We start from the raw sequence: 19710 nt of genomic DNA, 5'->3' as shown, positions 1-19710 counted from the left end.
AGCTACATCCTCTAACTACGTCCATTGCACCAATTTAACTTAAAAGGAGCAGCTGCAGGCACATCTGACTACTGACTGGAGGCTAGGCACACATCTATGTACAATACACACACACATATATGCACACACGAGCACACACACGCTCTCAAAATGCTTCCATCCTATTACATAACCCTAATCTGTCAGAGAGCACCCTCTGCTTTCCACTGGGGTTTCCTCCTCTTCTCTCAGCTCATTCCTTTCTATCTGCAGCTGCTTCTCCTCCAACACCCTCCCTCCACTCCTCACTCCCAACCCCCTCAATTCCACCCATCTACTCCTCCACTCTTCATTAAGCCTGCCTCATTTTCTTCTTTTCAAATCTGAGGTGAACCAAGCACTCACAAAAGATAACTCCAAACCCAGTGTAATTTAAAAAAAAGAAAAGAAAAAATGCACAGACATGAATGCGGACAGTTCTGCGATCAGTGATATACAGTCCTACTCCAGCTGTAGGTTACTGATCCTCTAAATTACATTCAGCATGTAACACTGCTTATACATTTATCCTCAGGCCAGAGCAAAAATAAAAAACAAGCCCAGTTCTTAAGGATTATCCCATGAAACATGGAGCTGGGGGCTAGCAACAGTATAGTATGTACAAAATATTACAGAATCTGAGCTACTGACCTCACTAAATCAACAGAGAAACATTACATAACCCCAGCATGTTGTCCTATACATTATTACAACATCAGAAACTGTGCTTGTGAATTATAAAATTGGTGATGGGATCTCTGGTGCATGTATGGCTCTTACATGTACACTCTTTTCCCATTTGTGCTACATGTTCTATTGAGGATAAAGCTGTTTCTTCTACAGACCGGGGTTTGAAGAACAGCCTGTGCTGTGGGTTTTATAAAAGGCAGATACGGAGGATAAGAATAGGCTGTATCTTTTTCTGTCTCTCTGAAAGGAATGTGTATCTCAATGAAAAGGTCAATGACACTGGTTAAGTCCTGGAGCCCTGTTTGTGTGCACATGCCTCTGTGTGTGTGCATGTGTGCAGATATCAGTTATTTCTTTGTGGCTGTAGGCGCACACTGGGTTAATCTTGTTGACCGTATGTCTTCACAACTTGACAAAAGCCCTCTTGATGGAGAGAGTCAGTGTGTGTGGCTCGGTTGCTGCAGCCCTGGTCACGGGGATCGGACTATTATAAAACATTGTGACAACACCGCCTCTAAATTAAGTTGATAGGCTGAATTTAAAACCACCCACCTGTATGTGATATGTTTGTGTTGCCACTTCTGTCCTGTAAGGGCGTACCGCCGTTTCCTGACACTGAATTTGGATGCACCTCCTACCTGGTCAGGAACCCCACATCTGGGCCTCTTCATCCACCTACAGGACCAACGAGAGAGAGTCAACACTGAAGGTACATTGATCATTCTGCTGTGAGTATCATATCTTTTATAAAGTGATGTACAATGCCGACATGATGACTAGGAACCAATTCTGATCCAGTGTAGCTCTTTACATTCATGAACAGGGGTAGACTTTACTGATGAGTGATGTCATAGTGTATGTATAAGCAATTCTAACAGGTTGGCACACATGTTGAGATACATACAAACCACATACATGACAATGCACTTAAAAGTTATTTCAAAATCTAAACACAGAACATGCAAACATATCCATTCACGTATTACACACAAAAGACGCCTCACCTTATCGTGTTATCGCTACATCAACAAAGAGAAGAAGAGGAGGAGAGGGGGAGAAGCAGAGGCATACTGTTAGCTTATCACGTCTCACTCTGTTTTCAGCCCAGTGGTCGGACAGCTGTTAGTCTGCATTCACACCGCTGGCCACCTCATTGCCATGTTGTAGTTCAGTGGCCAATTTGAGGTCATTGCTATTTGCAGCATGGATGGTATTTCAGTGTTGGTGGGGACAAATGTCAGTGAACACTGCTGTTTTTAATGATTTGCAGGTAAAAGGATGTCTGGTTAAAGCCCCAGGGTTAAAAGCAGGTGAAATCTCAACTACATATTACTGCAAGTACCTATTGTGTTTTATTTCTCACATAACTAAAATCACTTTGATTCTCAATGCAAAGTATCACTTGAATATACCTCTATGTAAGCCACAGGCAGGTTTACCCTCCACTACATCCATGTGTGTGCACCTCAGGCAACATCAGAAAGACTCTTCTTGTCATTGTACAGTCGTACAGTCACAAAAACGTACATGTCATCCTTGTCTACTCGTGGCTGCTGCGTTCAGGTTCGACTGATCGCACGAGGAGCAACCCAACACTGTCCCTTCTCTTCCGCTGAGTATTAACTCTTTGACATTTTGCAGCCTTTGATCTGACAACGGTGGTGTACTCTCTGTAAAAGGCCCCTTTGATCAAATTAAAACGCCCCACTAAATACCTGTCAGGGTAACTTTGTGTCTGGTAAAATGACTCTGCTTGCCTACAGAATGCAAAACGGGATGAAGAAGAAGAGACTCATCTAGAGTCCTAACAATCAAAAACAATACATGATGCTAACAACATTTTATCCTTTATTTTTGGCTGGCTGTTGTTCACTCCTGTAAAATATCTATGTACGCCTGAGCAAATTCAAATTTCAGCATGTAGTGTCTATCAAATCATGAAAATCAAGCACAAATAACACCAATCTATTCAGAAAAATAACTGAGGAGCGTGTCTGTCTTTTAGCTGATGTTCTGGTATGTCAATAATTAATCACACTTCTGAAGTAGTAACATTTTATTAGCCATAATAAGTATTTATCCATACTATTTATTGGCATGCACGCTTATACAAGAAATTTACATTTACACTACTAAATGAAACATAAACACTCCTAAAATAGGCTACATGTGCATTGAGATGGACATGTTTCCTTATTTTTTGACGAAACTCATCATGAACAAAGCTCAGAACTCAAAGTCCCATATTGTGGCATCTTTAACAGGTATTTGTTTTTTTAAAAGTGTGACTCACTCTATGGTGTTGCCGTCCAGAGTCCCTGTGACATTGAGGCCATAGCGGCGCTGCATGGCAGCGATAGCGGACTGCATGACTCGAGCAGAACGCAGCACTGACATTCTGGGGTCTGCAGAAGGGAGGTAGCCATACCTCTGGAGCCATGCCTGTGGACACAAACATGCAGAGAGAGAGGGAAGGGTGAGCCGTTACAGTAAAAGGTTTCCGGCTGAGAGGCTAATGACTTTGCAAAACATTTAAAAACACGATTGCAGATTCATGGTTAGAGGAATTGTTGGGCATATTGGGAATTACGCTTATTCACTTTCTTTCTGAGAGACAGATGAGAAGATCGATGCACTTCCCATATTTGTACACAGACAGGGGAAACAACTAGCCAAGGTCTTTCCTAAGTAACAAAATTCACCTTTAAAGTTCACAGATTCACAGTCTCTGCTGGTTGCCTGGCAAGGTGAAAATAGTCATTTTTACACTTTTTTGTTTTTTGTATGAATTAAACACAAAAAAATTATAAATTTTAATTAGTAGCTTAGAGGCGCTAGTAGACAGATTGTTTTCCTTTGGACAGAGCCAGGCTAGCTGTTTCCCCCTGTTTCCAGTCTTTATGCTAAGGTAAGCTAACTGTTTCCTAGATAGTTCTTCTAAGCTAAATATGTAACTAAACTTCATATTTAGTGTACAGACATGAGAGTGGTATCAATCTTCTGATCTAACTCCCGGCAAGAAATTAAATGAGCATATTTCCCAAAATGTTGAACTATTCTTTTAACACCTGCCACTGAAGTGCCCTGGAGGTGTGAGTTCCCATGCTGCCAGTGCTGTGAATTTATAGTATTGTATTTGTGCACGAGGAGCATTTTAAACAGACGATATACTCAGCTGAATTCCCCTGAATAAATTAAGGTAAAAAATATCCCCTGCTCTACATGACCTAGAACACCATTTAAATGTCATCAAGGTACAACTTTATGTGAGAGCCAGAGATGCAAGAGGAAGAAACAGATCAGCAAATAAAAGATCTTAAGGCACTTTTTGGTAAGGGAAAGGGCATAAGTAGAAAGAGAGAAACCTCTATACGAGTTTATAGTGCAGAATGTCACCTGTTATCATGTCATTTGGCTTGTCAGGGAAAGGCTTTGGTGTAATAGAGCTTTCAGTGGCCCTATAAAATCCTGCCAGAGGGAATCACAGCTCAGATCTTTGGACCAGGGAGAAGAGGAGGATCGGCTGGGCTTTCCCAATGAAGAGGCTTTAGGGATTTGGATGGTCCCAGCCGCTCTGTATTCTCTCTTTTTCATGAAAATGGTAAACAGATTCGCCAACAGCTGCATTGAGCAACACAAAGCCAAACCAATAAAAATAAAACTAAACCAATAAAAAAAATAAATTGCATTGTCTGAAGTGCAGAGAAATATCACACAAAAAACAGTGGCTTAAACTGTCAGGCAGCATATTTGCCTCAGACGTTTTTATTCTTCATTCTGCAGCGCTGTGCTGTGAAACCTGAGCGCTATTCTTATACACAATGTTGTCAAGCTGCTTCAGTCATTAAGGAGGCCTGCTGCTCAGGATAGCATACACACTGAGTACGAAATTCACTAAACAGGGAGGGAAGCTTGGTGTGAGAGCGAGCGAGGAGAAGGCCAAACCATTATTCAACAATGAAACAAATGTGAGTCTGCAGCGTCGGCTAAAGCGAGCAAGCCTCGTGTCGGGCTCCAAGCGGCAACAATGAGCTCTTCAGAAACTCATTGGATTTAAAAAGTGTCACAAACTGGGACAAAAAAAGACGACTGTTACTGGGACGGTGTTCAGTTAACATGCAAATGGGGAAAGTTAATGAGTAACATTTCATTCCAGGCGCCTGATCCCTGTGCAGTGGCAAATGGCTGAATACTGACTCTACAAAGGGGATCCTAGTTGAAAATGTAACTGTGAATTTTAAAAGCTCACTTCTGAAAAATAGCACATGAATAAAGGTGGGCAATGCAATTTTACATCTTGAGAGCGAGATACACTGCATGTTTTGGGGGGAAACCTTTTACTGGAAAAAATGAGCAGATGGGAATTAGCAACCAAAGATGTTGACTCCGAACTCCGATATTGCAAAGTTTTCAAACAAATACCTTAATATATATATATATATATATATATATATAAATATGAATGACGATGTAATGAGGGGATTCCCCTTGGTAATTACAAGTTTGACACCACCCTCATATCTGTTGATTGAATATGAAGCTCGAGCCAGGAGACGGTTAGCTTAGCATAAAGACTGGAAGCAGGGGGGAAAGAAATGGCTCTGTTAAAAAAGAAAATCTGCCAAACAGTACTTCTAAAGCTCAACTCACTATAAAACCCACAAGTTGTGATTTTATGGGGGGTTATGTGCCAGACTATTTCTTGGCCAGGTCATGACACCCGTAAATTTATTATTGATGGCCAAAGACAAATGACTCACTATTCATTTAATTCTGTTAGAATAGTTAAATTATCTCAGAAAATTCAATCATTTAACTGTAACACCCCCTTAAAGATCTGGAAAAGACAACATTGAAGATATTTTGGTAAAACTGAAAAATAAATGCATTAAAAGGTTCCTGGAAATTACTAGATAATGGTGCTAATGGTAATTATGGAGACAATGGAGTGTCCAACTTTCAATTCATGAATTCCAATTAAGTGCCAGTGTAACCTAGAGTGTTTCAGTCAGTGCACCCACAGCAGGTTAGCTGAACATGCAAAAATGTCAAATTTGTCTGTAGGCAAGCATAGAATTCAAAATATATAGAGATGTTTCAGGTAGTAAATGAAATATGAATGAAAAATGTTACATTTTACACCATATTGAATCTTATATCACCAACGATTTAATAGGAAGACCCCAACATGCACAAATCGTTAATCAAAAGTCTTTCAGGCTAGAGAGGAACCTACAGCGTCTAAGCCAGACTTCCTCTTTGTAGTTTATCAGTACTGTGATTGGCACATTGACAAATCCCTGATGCTCTGCCGACCTACTTCCTGTCCCCTGAGGACTAAAGGTAGGCACATGCACAGATTAACACTCTGCAGCAATAACTTCTCATGCCCAACTCTTGTCAATGTCAAAATGTTATGCATGTGTCAAGATTCACATTTTTTCACACCTTCCTGCACACTCGGGCTTCCTCCTCACATGTCATTCTATCTTCCACTCCTTCCTATCTTCTTTAATTGTCCATCTTTCTCTGCTGAGTGCTCTGGTCTATTTCATGGATTTCCCACTGCCTCTTTTTTTCTATCTATGCTCCCCCACCTCCTCCCCTCACACTCGGTGAGTGGGTGATAACGTTATGATGTGTGTCAGGTTTTTTACACTCTGGAGAGACCTCTGGGGAGAGAGGAGCATGGGTGAGATTTCCATTCGGCTGCTCAGGTACTGAAACTACCGCTCTGTAGTCTGACACACACACGCACACACACACGCACGCACAAGCTCAGACAAAGACACAGACACGCATTCATGAAACACTTGCAAAGCTGCAAAACAGCCCGATGACACTGACAGAGGGTTCAGCCATGAAAAAAAAACACATGAAAGCACACAGTGGGTCAGAGCGCTCTGTGAAGAAATCACAAGACAATACAACAGCCACACATGCTGCACACATATACAAACACAAACAAACAAATCTCTCTCCAAAACACACTCATACGTTTTATTCTGGCATGGTGTAGTAATGTGGTTTGGAGCCACAATGCATGAGGTAAAACTCATGATTTATAAACTATAATTTGGGTTTGAAAAGCACAAATGATTGATTGAAACTCCGTTAGACCAGGTCTGGTTTAAGTTGTTTCAGATCTTTCCCCTGTTAGAATAGTGCCATAAATACCAGCAAGCGTAGCTGATAGGGCATGTCTTAATCTCTGAAGAAAAAGTGTGTTGAATCTCAGAAAGGCGTGCACACGAACTTAAATTAAATCCTTGTAACAGCAAACATCACAAGCACAGAGCAGTTATTACAGACATTCAAATCTTTGTTTTAATGCTTCAAATCTAATTTTAAACTTTCCAAATAAGAGTTGAAACTCAAAGCTTGAGTTTAACCTTTCAAATCTTCATGTTTTAGGATTGTAAATTTGATTAATTCCTCCAGCAACCTTTACATTATTCACACTCAATTACAGGCATGCTTAACAATCATCTTCATGGCCCCATCATAAAGCTTAATTCATTCAAATCCCATTAACCAGCGGGTATCACTAGTGTCTGTGAGATCTTGTTCTCTCTCACTCTCTCCTCTTCTCACATCTCCTCTCTGTCATGTCGCTCTCTACTGGCGTTCCTTTTCCTCCTAATGTCTACTTTGCTTTTTCTTGTCCTGTAATCATCTCCGTGCCTCTCTCACATCTCCTCTGTTGACATTGGAGGTTTTTCCAATGTAACCACGTTTGGCTCTGTCCTATAACCACGGGCCCGGTGAATACCCCTGCTGCTTTTGGGGTGAAAGAGGGGAAAAAAAGAAGATATTGATGAAAAAATGTACAGTTTAGACGTGGCACTGCATATTTAGCCAAACAAAAAATCCAAACGCTACGAGGTTGTTTTCCCCCTGCAGCCTTAGAATACTGTACAGCCTGATTGTTCCGGCAGAGAAACATTTTAATTCAACACAAACACACGCTTCAGTACTTCAGATGGGTTTTTGAAAAAGTCCCAAAAAGGACCACTTTGTCCCAAGATGAAGGAGACTGCATGGGCTAAAACATATACAGACTGTCTATTTATTTAAAATAATTATGACTTTATGACTTTATTGCGTAGACATGTACGTGTGTACAGATACAACATGTTTTGAAATCCTGCTCAGAACATAAGATTAAGTGTGTATAAAATGTATTTGCAGTATATGCACGACTTTGATGTAAATGAGAAGCTGCAAAGAACACAAGAGGTTTTTTCAAGAGGTGTTGGCAGTAAGTATTAAGTCAGGTGGTGTGATGAGACAATGCAGCCATTATCAGATAGAGAGACGTATTAGAAAAGAGGCGACGGAGAAAGAGAAAGCTGAGGCTGTTGTTAGATATGTCTGTCACTCAGACAGTGACAGGATATTGGATGGTGTGTGTGTGTGTGTGTGTGTGTGTGTGTGTGTGTGCAGGAGGTGAGTGGGGAGAATGAGATGGAGAGACATAGGCAGGACATGGAGGGTGCAGCTGTCACAGTGGTTCTGTATATACAGCACTGCAGGGGAACGGCAAGACAGCACAATAAATGAATACAGCAGAAAAGAGCAGCCAGTAATTTCAATGAAACTCTGTACACTGACAGCAAGCACAGTCAACCGAGTCACTATGGTCACCGCATCTCTTCTTTAGCAATGTTTTGCAGCTTAAACAAAATGTGGCGAGTATTGAACTTCAGTAAAGTTGGGGGACTTTTTGACTTGACTTTTAGTTCCTAGTGTGGGTCACGTGCCAAACATGTTACAACCTACAATAGTTAAAACGGCAAAACAGCAGATATTTAGTACTGCCTACAATGCTAAGGCATGTCTCCCAGTGTTTGACTACTTCAAGGACAGTGACCCGTCTTCTTATAATCCTAGAGACAGAGGCGTAGATCTTAAAAAATGTGTTTAGCTGAATCAGTACAGAGCCCTTTGCTTTTTTTCCCTACATCTCACTCTGTTATCTGTCCTCATCTCTTTCCCTTTTCTTTCTTTACCCTCCCTCTCTGCTTCCCTCTTCTCCTCCTCATTGATTCACTCTTTCTCTATGTGATCTATGGTTCCCGGTGTTCTGCAAATGTAAGGATTCCTGAGAGCAGGAGGCTCCGGATCGACAGCCTCCTTATTCAATAAGACAGGAATTCTTCCCCCGTCCTCTCTTCACAAATGGATAACGAGGCAGCTTGTAAGCAAAGATGGTGCCATTCAGTAGAGCTGCAATTTGGACTCCTTGTTGTTGTTGTGATAATAACGACATAGAATGGTAACCATACTTCATCTAGTGCTGCATTACAAGTGCTTCACTGGGCTACCAGAGCTCACAGTAACAGTACTGCAAATAGAGACGAACAACATTATTATTTTTGACCAGAGCATCAGATCATAACGGGGAGAGAAGCTTCATGAATTGTTAATAAGGAGATATTAAGAGCGTGTTCACATCTGTAGCTCAGTTCTCTGGATCAAAGCAGAAGATGATACATTTTCATTTTTGCCCATTTAGAGTTGACACACTGTCTTAAACCAAATCAAAAATTGTAAACATTACACAGTGGCTGATTGGGAACTCTGTTAACCGATGGGATTTCTTTTCTGGCATCTAAGCTAAGAAAGAATTAATCAGATAGGAGTATTAAAGGAAAAGTTCTACATTCACTTTCTTGCCAAGCATTAGACGAGAAGATTGATACCACTCTCATGTCTGTCCCCTAAATATGATAAAGATAAATGTATTATGTGCATGCTACTTGTTTCCACTCACTATGCTAAGCTAAGCTAACCATCTCCTGGCTGTAGCTTCATATTAAACTGACAATCGATCAATCTTCATCAAACTATTCCTTTAAGAATACCTTAATCTGCTATAGAGAACAAAAACGGGCAGCTAGAAACAAAAGATATAGATGACATGTGGTATACTGAAACATGACGAGGGGGAAATACATGGAGCTGTTTTGATATCAGATAAAAATGTTTGAAGTTTACAGAACCAGTAATAGCTGTGCCATGTTTGTTTGATCCATTCATACATTCTCCTCAACTCTAACCTACACCACGCAACTGAACCAAACTAGCCAAGTGTGAATATGTCACAAAGCAAACACAAGTCTCTCATGTGTAATCCAATAATCATGTTGTTAGAAAAAATGTTAGTCTGACAGAAAGAGTTGTGTGCTATAATGAGGTTAAACTTCTCCAGAAATCAAGGCACTCTTGAAGTAGAAAGATAAGGAGTCCACCAGCATGCCCTCATGAAGGCTAAAATGTCTGAAATGCATCAGTGCCTATTTTTGGGTTCTCCACACTTGATTTCACTCCACTTTGAAGTAGATTTCTCTCATGCTTCTGATGCAAGCGGAGCCCGGCCTCACCTCACTTCCCCCCACACTTCTTCGCACAGAGTGCATTTCATTTTCACCTTTGTCACACCGTGAAAGAAAAAGCTGTTTCTGGTTTTAAATCTCGGCCCTCATAGCTACCCTAAAAGGACACTTCAGTGCATTAATACAACCATATCTATAGAATATATGATATCCTGGTTCTCCGAGGCTCTTATCCAGCTACATAAGACCTTTCAGGTTCAGAATAGTCTCTGACAGAGAGATTAAAACCAAGTCATCTCAGGTAAACTCAGCCTATACATCAGGAAAGTAACATGCAAATTACCCAGTGAAAGAGAGGGCAGAAGTACTGGAGTGATTCAGAGGCCATGTCCTCATCCAGAAGCCTCATACGAGTCACTGAACTGAGGTGAATCTAGAGCACTTGTGTCCCCGGACCACCTCTCAACCAGCCAGCATGGCCCCTCTACCTGACGAGCAGAAGGCGGGCCAATTAGCCGATGGGTGCCATCAAAAGGCCAACCTGTAAGGCGATGGAATCATTCTATTATGGATGAGACGTGTCTCAGGAAGCCTGGGTCGGCATGGCAACACACTGACGGCGTGCAGTAGCTGCCGATGTTGACGTCTGTGACCGTTCGGCTGACAGGAGCTTGGCCCCCTCAGGTTACACGGGGACAGCATGCGACTTGTGCTGCAGATCACATGTGCATTAATTGTTGATGGCGAGATGCATTCATGGCAGTTTTATTTAGTCAGAGGGAGAGGGCGTACTTTTGACATTAATGTGACTTGTGTGAAAATGTAATAAGAAGCCATATATTGCATGAAAAAAGTGACGTCAAGGGAGAGATCAGGTGATTTATGCTCCATAATAATAGCATATAATAATAGTATCAGGCCAGTCCTTTTTCACTGAAATCTTACAATTTCTGCAACAGTACCTGGAATCACAGGTTGGTTTGGTTTGAAGTTTTTGCAACTTTTTCTGCCACTCACCCCGGGTCCTGTGATACTCACTCTCTGCAATATTGGAGGTAATTAGGCTCAGGCTGTTCTATAAAACCTCAGAATTACGCTTGTGATCAGAGCAGGTCTGTCACACACCATCAGTGAACTGCTCAGAGAGCAGAGAGTGTGTTTACAAGCCTGAGCTACTCAGAGAAGGTTTATAGGCAGAATGGGACAGAAGCGATAAACTGAACCTCGTATATTTATTATATATTACTCCCCTTGAGTACACACACTGTTCCTGCATGTTTAAATATATATACACCTACTGTATATGCACATACTGTCTGCATCAGCAACATTAGAAACCCCATCACGCATCTGGCTTATAATCTAGTCGTTTCAGCTTCTTTTGTCTCTGAATCTGTCAAACACAAAGGTAACATATTACGACTAGTTTTGTAATTATAGTGTATAGTATTCACTTATATGGTATAATAAGTGCAGGCTATTTTGGATCTTGTCTCTATACACTGCTTCATCATATACATCACATATACATCTGTCAAAACTAAGAATGGTAACTTAAACTCCAGGATAAAGTTTCAGACTAGTTTGGCAGACACTGCAGTCAAATTATGAGCCATATGCCAATCTGTATAATTTCACCAACATCTCGTGACACAGGTGTCTTTTCTCATGTGACGGGTAAAGTGTTGGCAGGATAGAGACACTGCCTTAAAACCTGCCTGTAGGCTGCAAAATGCCAACAAGTTCCTCTGCTATGGGCACGTTCCTGTCAGTGCTCGCCTCACAGTCCTCCTGGTTTTCGTTCTACTCATCTAATCTGTGAATGATTTACACCCAGGGAGGCTGAGCGAATACAATTAGCTCCCAGCCAGGATAGAAAAGCAGCAGGAGAAGACCTTGATGTCCTTCTTTCATACCACAAATACCAGGTCTGCCAATTATTACTAAAGTTAGGACAGCAGTTGAAGAAGAAGACATTTTGGAATAATTCCAGCCCTGATATTTATGAGGATTCTTAAAGAAAAATTATATCTTGAAGAGGAACCATGTCACTAACACACGTGTGACAAATGTCACTTTATAATAGAGATATTACAACACCCAAGGGAGTATGCCGTGCAACCAGGCACTGATCTTTCTGACTGTATGAGAAAACATGGCAGCGAGAGGGGGCTAAGAAGTGGATCTATCTGTCCAGTAACAGAGTCAGGACAGAGCAGCTGGAGCGACCGGAGCTCCTCGGCACAGGTGACTCGTGGGAAAGCCTGCCGCCTCTGACCACCCTGAATTATTCATTGGTTACATACAGAACCACTGGCGAGTGTGCCAGGGTCGTCAAGGCAACCACAGCCTTCCTGCCCACACCAGTAACCACAAACCCACACACACACACACACACACACACACACACACACACACACACATAATTGAACTGCTGTACTTTAATTCATACTGTGAAATTTAAATTTGCACTAAGACTCAACATGACTTTTAATGACACCGAAACAATCATCTGCACCTCATGACCCCGGTGCAATGTGATTATTGCAGAGGTTGAACAGGGCTTTGCTACAAAGTTAGCTGCTAGCGCCTACACACACACACACACTCAAGAGATACTTAATGCACACCATGTTCACAATCTCAGTGGCCCCATTCGGACAAAATGTCACAAAAATGTCACCCAAAAATGTCACAGTCTGATCATACATACTGATCAGAACACTGCCTTTTCTAGTGGATCATCTTCTGGGGTTCTCCGAAGCATTTTGATGACTTAACATAGTGGAAAATGGAAAATAACAGACGGACATGTCTGGATTACGACATCATACATCAGCCAATGTCTTATAAACTCACTCTGCAGAAAGATCTCAATCCTAATAAGACCACACCTCGGTACGGCTGATTGATATTCAGGTTTCCACTTACGTTAATGTTGAACAGTGATGAACAGTAATCACATATTCAACATGTGCTGTTAGAAGATCATATTACTGCACACAAAAACAGATTTCAACAGTTGCTGACTCACAAAATTGTGCAGTGTAAAAATATACACACACACACAGATAGGTGTCCCAGAGCGTTTCTGTCAACAGCTTAATTGACAGCTTTACATGTGATACCCCATTGGCATCATCTAATGTTGCAGTTGTCAGTCACATTAAAGATTTAACAGCTCAGTAAGCTGTGACCAAAGATAAATCTCAGAGAGAAAAGACTGTGTGTTGACATACAGGGAGAAAGATTTGGAACAATACATAACAATAACAAGTGGCTGATAAGGAAAACCAGGTGTGTGTGCGTGTGTGTGCGTGTGTGTGTGTGTGTTTATGAATCATTTAGGTCAGTGCAGGTGTTGTGTATTTCTCTAGGATTGGGTGAACAGACTGACACAGACACCCCAGTGGCTCAGAAATCTGCTCTCTTACCAAAGCCAAATGACGTCAAGAATGCTGTTTGTGTGTGTGTGTGTGTGTGTGTGTGTGTGTTCGTGTACTTGCAATCCATACGATTGCTCAGTGAGAAACGAGGGCAAAGCACACAAGTATAAATACACTCATAAATACGCCTGCATGCACTCAGACACAGAAGGTAAGCTCATACATACAAAGTGAACTGTATGTAGGAGGACAATATGGCTGCACAGAAACCACAGCAACAATTTAACATTCGCTTTGTTAAAGACGAGGATTATAACTGACTGTATTTCCAAGTAAATAAAAGACAATCAGTGATTTATGTAAGACAAAGGCAATTTAACAGTAGTTTCAACATTTGCTAAATTTGAGGCTATTTTGGACAATTGTGAGGAGTAGTTAAGTAGTTAATGTAAGTACTGATAACCACCATGGCACAGGGAAGTAAGGGTACATTCAAACTTCTAAAAGAGACATTTCAAGTAAAAACACACCAAAGTACCATGTACACTGCTTGACTGCCAAGAGGTTTCTGGGAAATGCAGCACAATAACACCATGCCAGTGAAAGCTTATCACCAAAAATAGCAAATAAGATCTTTCAGATTGTTTTCACGCAGTTTTGAATTGTATTCAGTTATATGTAAGCCTCAGTTCAGTCCAGCAAAAGAAAATCTCTCAGTTCTTTTCTTTGGTCTGGTCACCAGCAGGGCTGTGGTTATCAGCGGCAGAGCCGAGGACAGTGAGCACAATGAAACCACGGCCCCATGTAAACACACACACACACACACACACACAACTAGCTACAAATGAACACGTGCACAAACAAGCGAGAACAAAAATCCATGCAAGTGATAAAAGTGTTTACACACAGACACTCACACACACATTCACACCAGTTGCTTTCCATTCTTCAGTTGCCACTCAGAGGCGGAGCATGCCAACTGGTAACATGAGCTGCAGCAGGAATTGAAGCTCTACCATTCCCCGCATAGTGACAACAGCACTAAGTAGTTTGCATTGGACAGGACAGCTTGGCATTAACACAGTGCTGAAAACAGCCGCAGCAGTTACAGTGTTAGGTGACTCATAATGTTGCAGTTGGGCTGGTAGATATGTGGCTGAAATCAACATCTTGATATTAATAAGAATAGTTTATTATGTCGATGTCAGTTCCTCTGTTATACATCAGACAAAACTCTTCACACATGTGCAACAAAAAACTAATTTAGTTTATTTTTGACTATAATTTCTGTTTGTGTACAGATTAAACAATTTAAATAAAACATGTTAATTAGAGCGCTTTAGAGGTGCTAGTAAATGTATTTTTAAGCTTTGGACAGACTAAGGCTAGCCGTTTCCCCCGTTTCCAGTCTCTATGCTAAGCTAAGCTAATGGGCCAATAGGCTGTAGCTTCAACTCTCTACAGATTTTTTATTTATTTTTGAGTTAATCGAATTCGTAATTTGAATTTTGTTAAAAACAACACATTCGATATAAACCTATCGTAATATGATTCCTCTTTAAGTACATAAACATTAATATTGGATTAGCCCTATTTAGTAGTAAAATAAAGACATATTCCTATTCATATACTCAATGAAAATATATTCAAAATCTAATCAGTTGTTTTTTGACACGAGGCCTGTCGACCACATTTCATGGAAATCTGATTATAGATTTTCAAGATACAGATAAAATCCTTGGTGGAGTTAATAATTACAGCTGACAGCCAGCGTAGTCTAGCAAAACCAGCTTTCATTAATTCATTCATCCATCTGAGACAGGATGTGTTAACAGATGGGAGTACACCGAAGCAACTTTGCTTTCTCTCTCTTTGTTGTACAGCAGATTATCTCTGACTACACAACTTTGCCTTGTCTCTGGTGAGCATAGTGCCATGATTCAAACACTTAATGTGACTCAGAGCGAAGCGCTGCACCTGATGCCTCTCTGTGAAAGACTGAGTGTAACCAAGGCGATGTGATGCTCATGAGGCGTTGGTGCTTCCACGTTGTTGTTGTTGTTGTGTTCCTAGAGAAAGCTACCGTGGTGAGAGAGAGAAAAATCACCCATGAGTCAAAATATCACAAATCCCCAACAGAATGAAAAGAAGGTAGACTGTAGAGCACGGAAACAGCTGCGAGTGATACAATGAGGATTTTATGTAACCAGATCATTTTTAGACTCAGATGGAAATAAAAGCATTTAAGATGAATATATTATATATAGATGAATATACTGTTTACCTGCAATGTTTGCATTTTCTTAAAATCCATATATTGGTCACATGGTGCCTGCGTTCAAAGCTCAAACCATACATTTAAGGGTAGCATTGATCCAATGCAGGACCAGCACGGGGGTAAAGACTCAGCAGTGCACTTGGCCTTTAAACCCAAATATACATTGTATCTTGAACTGAAAGCTTTTAAGCACCAGAAGAAGTTCAAAGCCACCACTTTAAACAAAAATGGGAGGATATTTGAACACAGTTCTGAATGGCTGTGTGTTTGTGGCACTGAGCAGAGAAAACTCTTACGCAATATTAAGTGAAATTTCATTTTATCAACAGTGTCAAATACAGACAGGAAACAGAGATTAGAAATCCATTATCTCTCTTTTAATTACTTTGTGTTATATAAAACAAAATAATGATTCACATAACTCAAGATAGCTCGACTGCTTGCACAGCCCACCTACACTAAGTGACCTTAGAGAGAAAACATTGAAAATAACTTACTTACTTTTTCATATAAAATCAATATGCATTGAAATAGAAAAGAAATAAATGAAATGCACTCGTAGCTGTGCCATTGTTAATGACATTGTCTAATTTGCAAAGGAAATGACTTCTTCAGGGAAGACAATCGAATAAACAAAAGCTGAGGAGCTTTTTGGAAATATTTCAGCAGTAAGCACAGACTGGCAGATCTATAGCGCTAGACTGAAGTGAGGTGTTACAAGTTAGTATTAATTACTGTTTTATCACCCAGCGGCAGGCTGTGCTTTCTGTAAAATGTCACCCAGAGCAAAGAAAATTGTAAGAAAGCAGAAAATTGGCAATACAGAAAATTCAGCCATGAAGTCAAACTCAGGAAGTCAGCACTAAAGCTGCCATCACAAAAGGGTAAAAGTTTTCTGAACAGACTGCAGTCTGACCAGCAATTACAGGGCAGGTTTAGGTGACCTCCCACCTTAAACCACACCTGTCATTTAGAGGCAATACTCGTCTCTCTCTTCATTATTACCCTCACATACACAGTCATAACAAGTCCAGTAAGTGGCTCCAGTGAAACCAGTTCAACAAAGTCCACAGTCTTTCCGAAACAGAAACTGTTTGTAATGTCACAGACATACAGAGGGGCATCAGTCACCCTGCTACTGGCTGTATAATGCTATCTAACTGTTGCACTATACATGGCACCACTGCACCACAAAGTACTTACAGTGAGAAACAGTTTAGGCTATAGCTTTGCCTTGCTTCAACTGCCTCTTGGGGTCAAATAATGCTGTATTTTACCTCTTAATTCTCATCTCCAGTGACGCCCAACTGGACATCCACAGTTACATATATTTACACCAGTTTGCTCAAAGGCACCTCAACAATTTGGGGTAATGGGGGCAAAATGTTCACCTTACACTCTCCAGCAGCCTTTACGACTTTTCTCACCTCTTGGGATACCCACAACAATAACTGAAAAGCCTAATTCATACTGACAAAAGAATGTGGAAGCATTTAAATACTGCAACACATACTACACGTCAGGAAGCCAAAAAGACAGTGAGCACAAATGTGAAACTACTGTAACCACATTTCAATGCTACATTGTCTTGGCAGGATAATGTACTGACAAGAGTGAGCACAGCACATCTGTACATGACAGGCATAGCAGGAGGCTGCCACCAACATGCATTCAGAACATCTTGTGATGTTTTTACTCTTTTGCATGCAGAAATGTATTGACTGGCATCCTTTGTTTTTAACCACATCTTGCACATTTAAAAGCCAAAGGACTTACAAGTTTATGTCTTTACTTGCAAATCACAAGATGTCTAAACAAAAAGTAGCCAATATAAAATAGGAAGGATCAGAGTGGCGTCACTCCTGTACATTCACATGTGAGTATAACAAAGAAAAGCTTGGAAAACAAGAGCTGGGGGAGGATAATAAGGATAAGCATGCCAGTGAAGGCAGAAGATGTAGGATAATTGAATGTGGAGCCAAGTTAGGAACTTTAAATAAATTCTAAAATATGAAAATGAATCAATAATTGCTCATATTTACATTGTTGGTTGGTCATTGATGTCTTGTAGCATAGAACAAGGCTAGATCTTGTGGAAAAGCATGTTTTTCTAAAGTTATCTTGGTCATTTTAGGGGAAAATGGTCAAAGATACATTCACTGAGCACAAAGAACCAACCTTTTGACATCTCTCTAACTTGCTTCCTGTCTGTCTGTCATGTGAGCTTGGACATTTTAACTGAGTAACCTGCAGCATCTGGACCAAATCTGCTCCCTGCCCTCCCGAGGGGGGAAAGCGTGGCATGCCAAGCTTGCAAATCATGTGGAATACGTGGATGTAGGACTTGAATGACCGTCAGCAGCCAATACATGCCGGCATGTGCCTGTGTTGGGTCTCTGCGTTTTGTGTGTGCAGCCAAGTGTGAGAGACAACGATGGGGTTGCGGTGTAATATTTTATGATAGCCTTGCTCATTCAACTTTGGCTAAATAGAGGTGATTTGCTCCGGAAATAAATGGGGATGTAAAATTGACATATGTGCCCTTGATAAAACCCAAATTTCTCTTCACCAGTGGTAGGAAAGCTTGTGTTAGTTCTGCCGAATCTTGAAAGAAAGAAAGACAAAAAAGAACAAACACTGATTCTTTTTTTTTTAGGACTGATTGAGTGTTAAAGTTTTTTGGCATAACACTTGTAGCCTGAAGGCTTTTAACAATCCATTAAGTCTGGATATCAGAATAAAAGCTCCCTTTGAAAAGAGTAATTTTTTCCCTCAGTCAGTAGCTGCCCACATTGTTGCCTGTTAACCCATAAGATCTCTTACTGCAGAATTAAGCCTCAGAGCATGTGCTGCTTTTGTTATAATAACACATGTGATACTATCTGAATGCTCTAAAGTGGCAGTTCTCATGTCCTGTCTTAACATTTTCAAGTCATGGACCCCTAAAAACACAAAGATCTGGCCATGGACCCACTCTGAATATTTGCCCCATTGACTCCTTTAGGAAGATTATTGTTGTTGTTGTTGACTTAGCATTGAATTACACGGGCATGGAGAGTTTATATGAGGGGATGACAGTATTACAGTCCACTAAAATTAAACTACTCTTGTGGCCTGCACTGTCTATTGGGTGACATTTTCTATCAAATAATATTATATTATAGTGAAATGAAGCTACTCCTTTTCAAGTTTGACAACATAAACAAACCCAGACAGGGGGAAAAAATAAGATGAATAAGATCATTATGCTGTAAAACATGTTCCATCTAAAATATCTAAATTTCCCTTCAAAGAAAATTCAAAAGTGTTGAAAAGGATAGGATGGAGCTACAACCCCAGCTGGGCATCTCACAAAGACCCTGTTGTTATTGAAACATCAACACAGACTGACAGACAATGTGCCTCAAACGCATCATTCTTTAGAAATAAGACAAACAAGAGTGCAGAGTGATAGGAGGGAAAGCACAGGTCTTGTTCCTTTATTGAAATGTTGTCATATCAATAAATAAAGGTCCCGGTTCTTACCTCTACACTGAACGGCTGCTCCTCTCCGTTCACGGCACATAAAATCCACAGCAACAACTGCAAGCATAACGTCCCCATACAGCAGCTATTAAGACATCTGCTACTGCGGACCGCCAATAAAACCATAGTGAACCCCGCTGTTGTCGCTTATTGTCTCTGAGCAGTTTTATTTACAGTCTTTACAAACAAACGGACAACGGGGGTAAATCCTAGACGTTCAGCAGCAACATAGCCGACGTCTCGGTGTCTCTCTTGCGGTGCCGAAAGCAGGGGAGAGGAGAGGGACAGGGGAGAAGGAGCGGATAGCGTCGCCGCTACTTTCGCCGCGGTTTCAGGAGGAGGTTGTCCCCGGGGAAAGACTCGCCGTTAACGCCTGTCAGCAGCCTCCCGGTCCTGCAGTCCCCGGGTGAGTCCTCCAGTACACCGGCCGTTGTTCCAAGCGGACGCGTCCAGCTCGTTTTCTGCACCGCGCGGC

At 41.0% G+C, this 19710-nt stretch overlaps 1 protein-coding gene across 2 annotated transcripts in view; it reads right to left on the bottom strand.

The window, feature by feature from the left end:
* LOC139304671 (matrix metalloproteinase-16-like) overlaps positions 1–19361 on the bottom strand; it is a 64313-nt gene extending 44952 nt beyond the window's left edge. The window contains exons 1-3 of one of the 2 annotated variants that reach the window (XM_070928590.1): positions 19236–19361; positions 3002–3150; positions 1261–1383 (exon numbers count right to left, since the gene is read on the bottom strand). In XM_070928590.1, the coding sequence (XP_070784691.1) occupies positions 1261–1383; positions 3002–3150; positions 19236–19361 (398 nt within the window). Of the gene's footprint in view, positions 1–1260; positions 1384–3001; positions 3151–4081; positions 4115–19235 lie in introns of those variants that run through there. The other variant, XM_070928591.1, reaches the window with a different exon arrangement.
* Positions 19362–19710: the final 349 nt, after the last annotated feature.

Source organism: Enoplosus armatus, chromosome 21 (assembly GCF_043641665.1).
Source record: "Enoplosus armatus isolate fEnoArm2 chromosome 21, fEnoArm2.hap1, whole genome shotgun sequence".
Lineage (NCBI taxonomy): Eukaryota > Metazoa > Chordata > Actinopteri > Centrarchiformes > Enoplosidae > Enoplosus > Enoplosus armatus.
The sequence above is the reverse complement of the archived record's forward strand: the minus strand, read 5'-3'. Positions and strand labels throughout refer to the sequence as shown.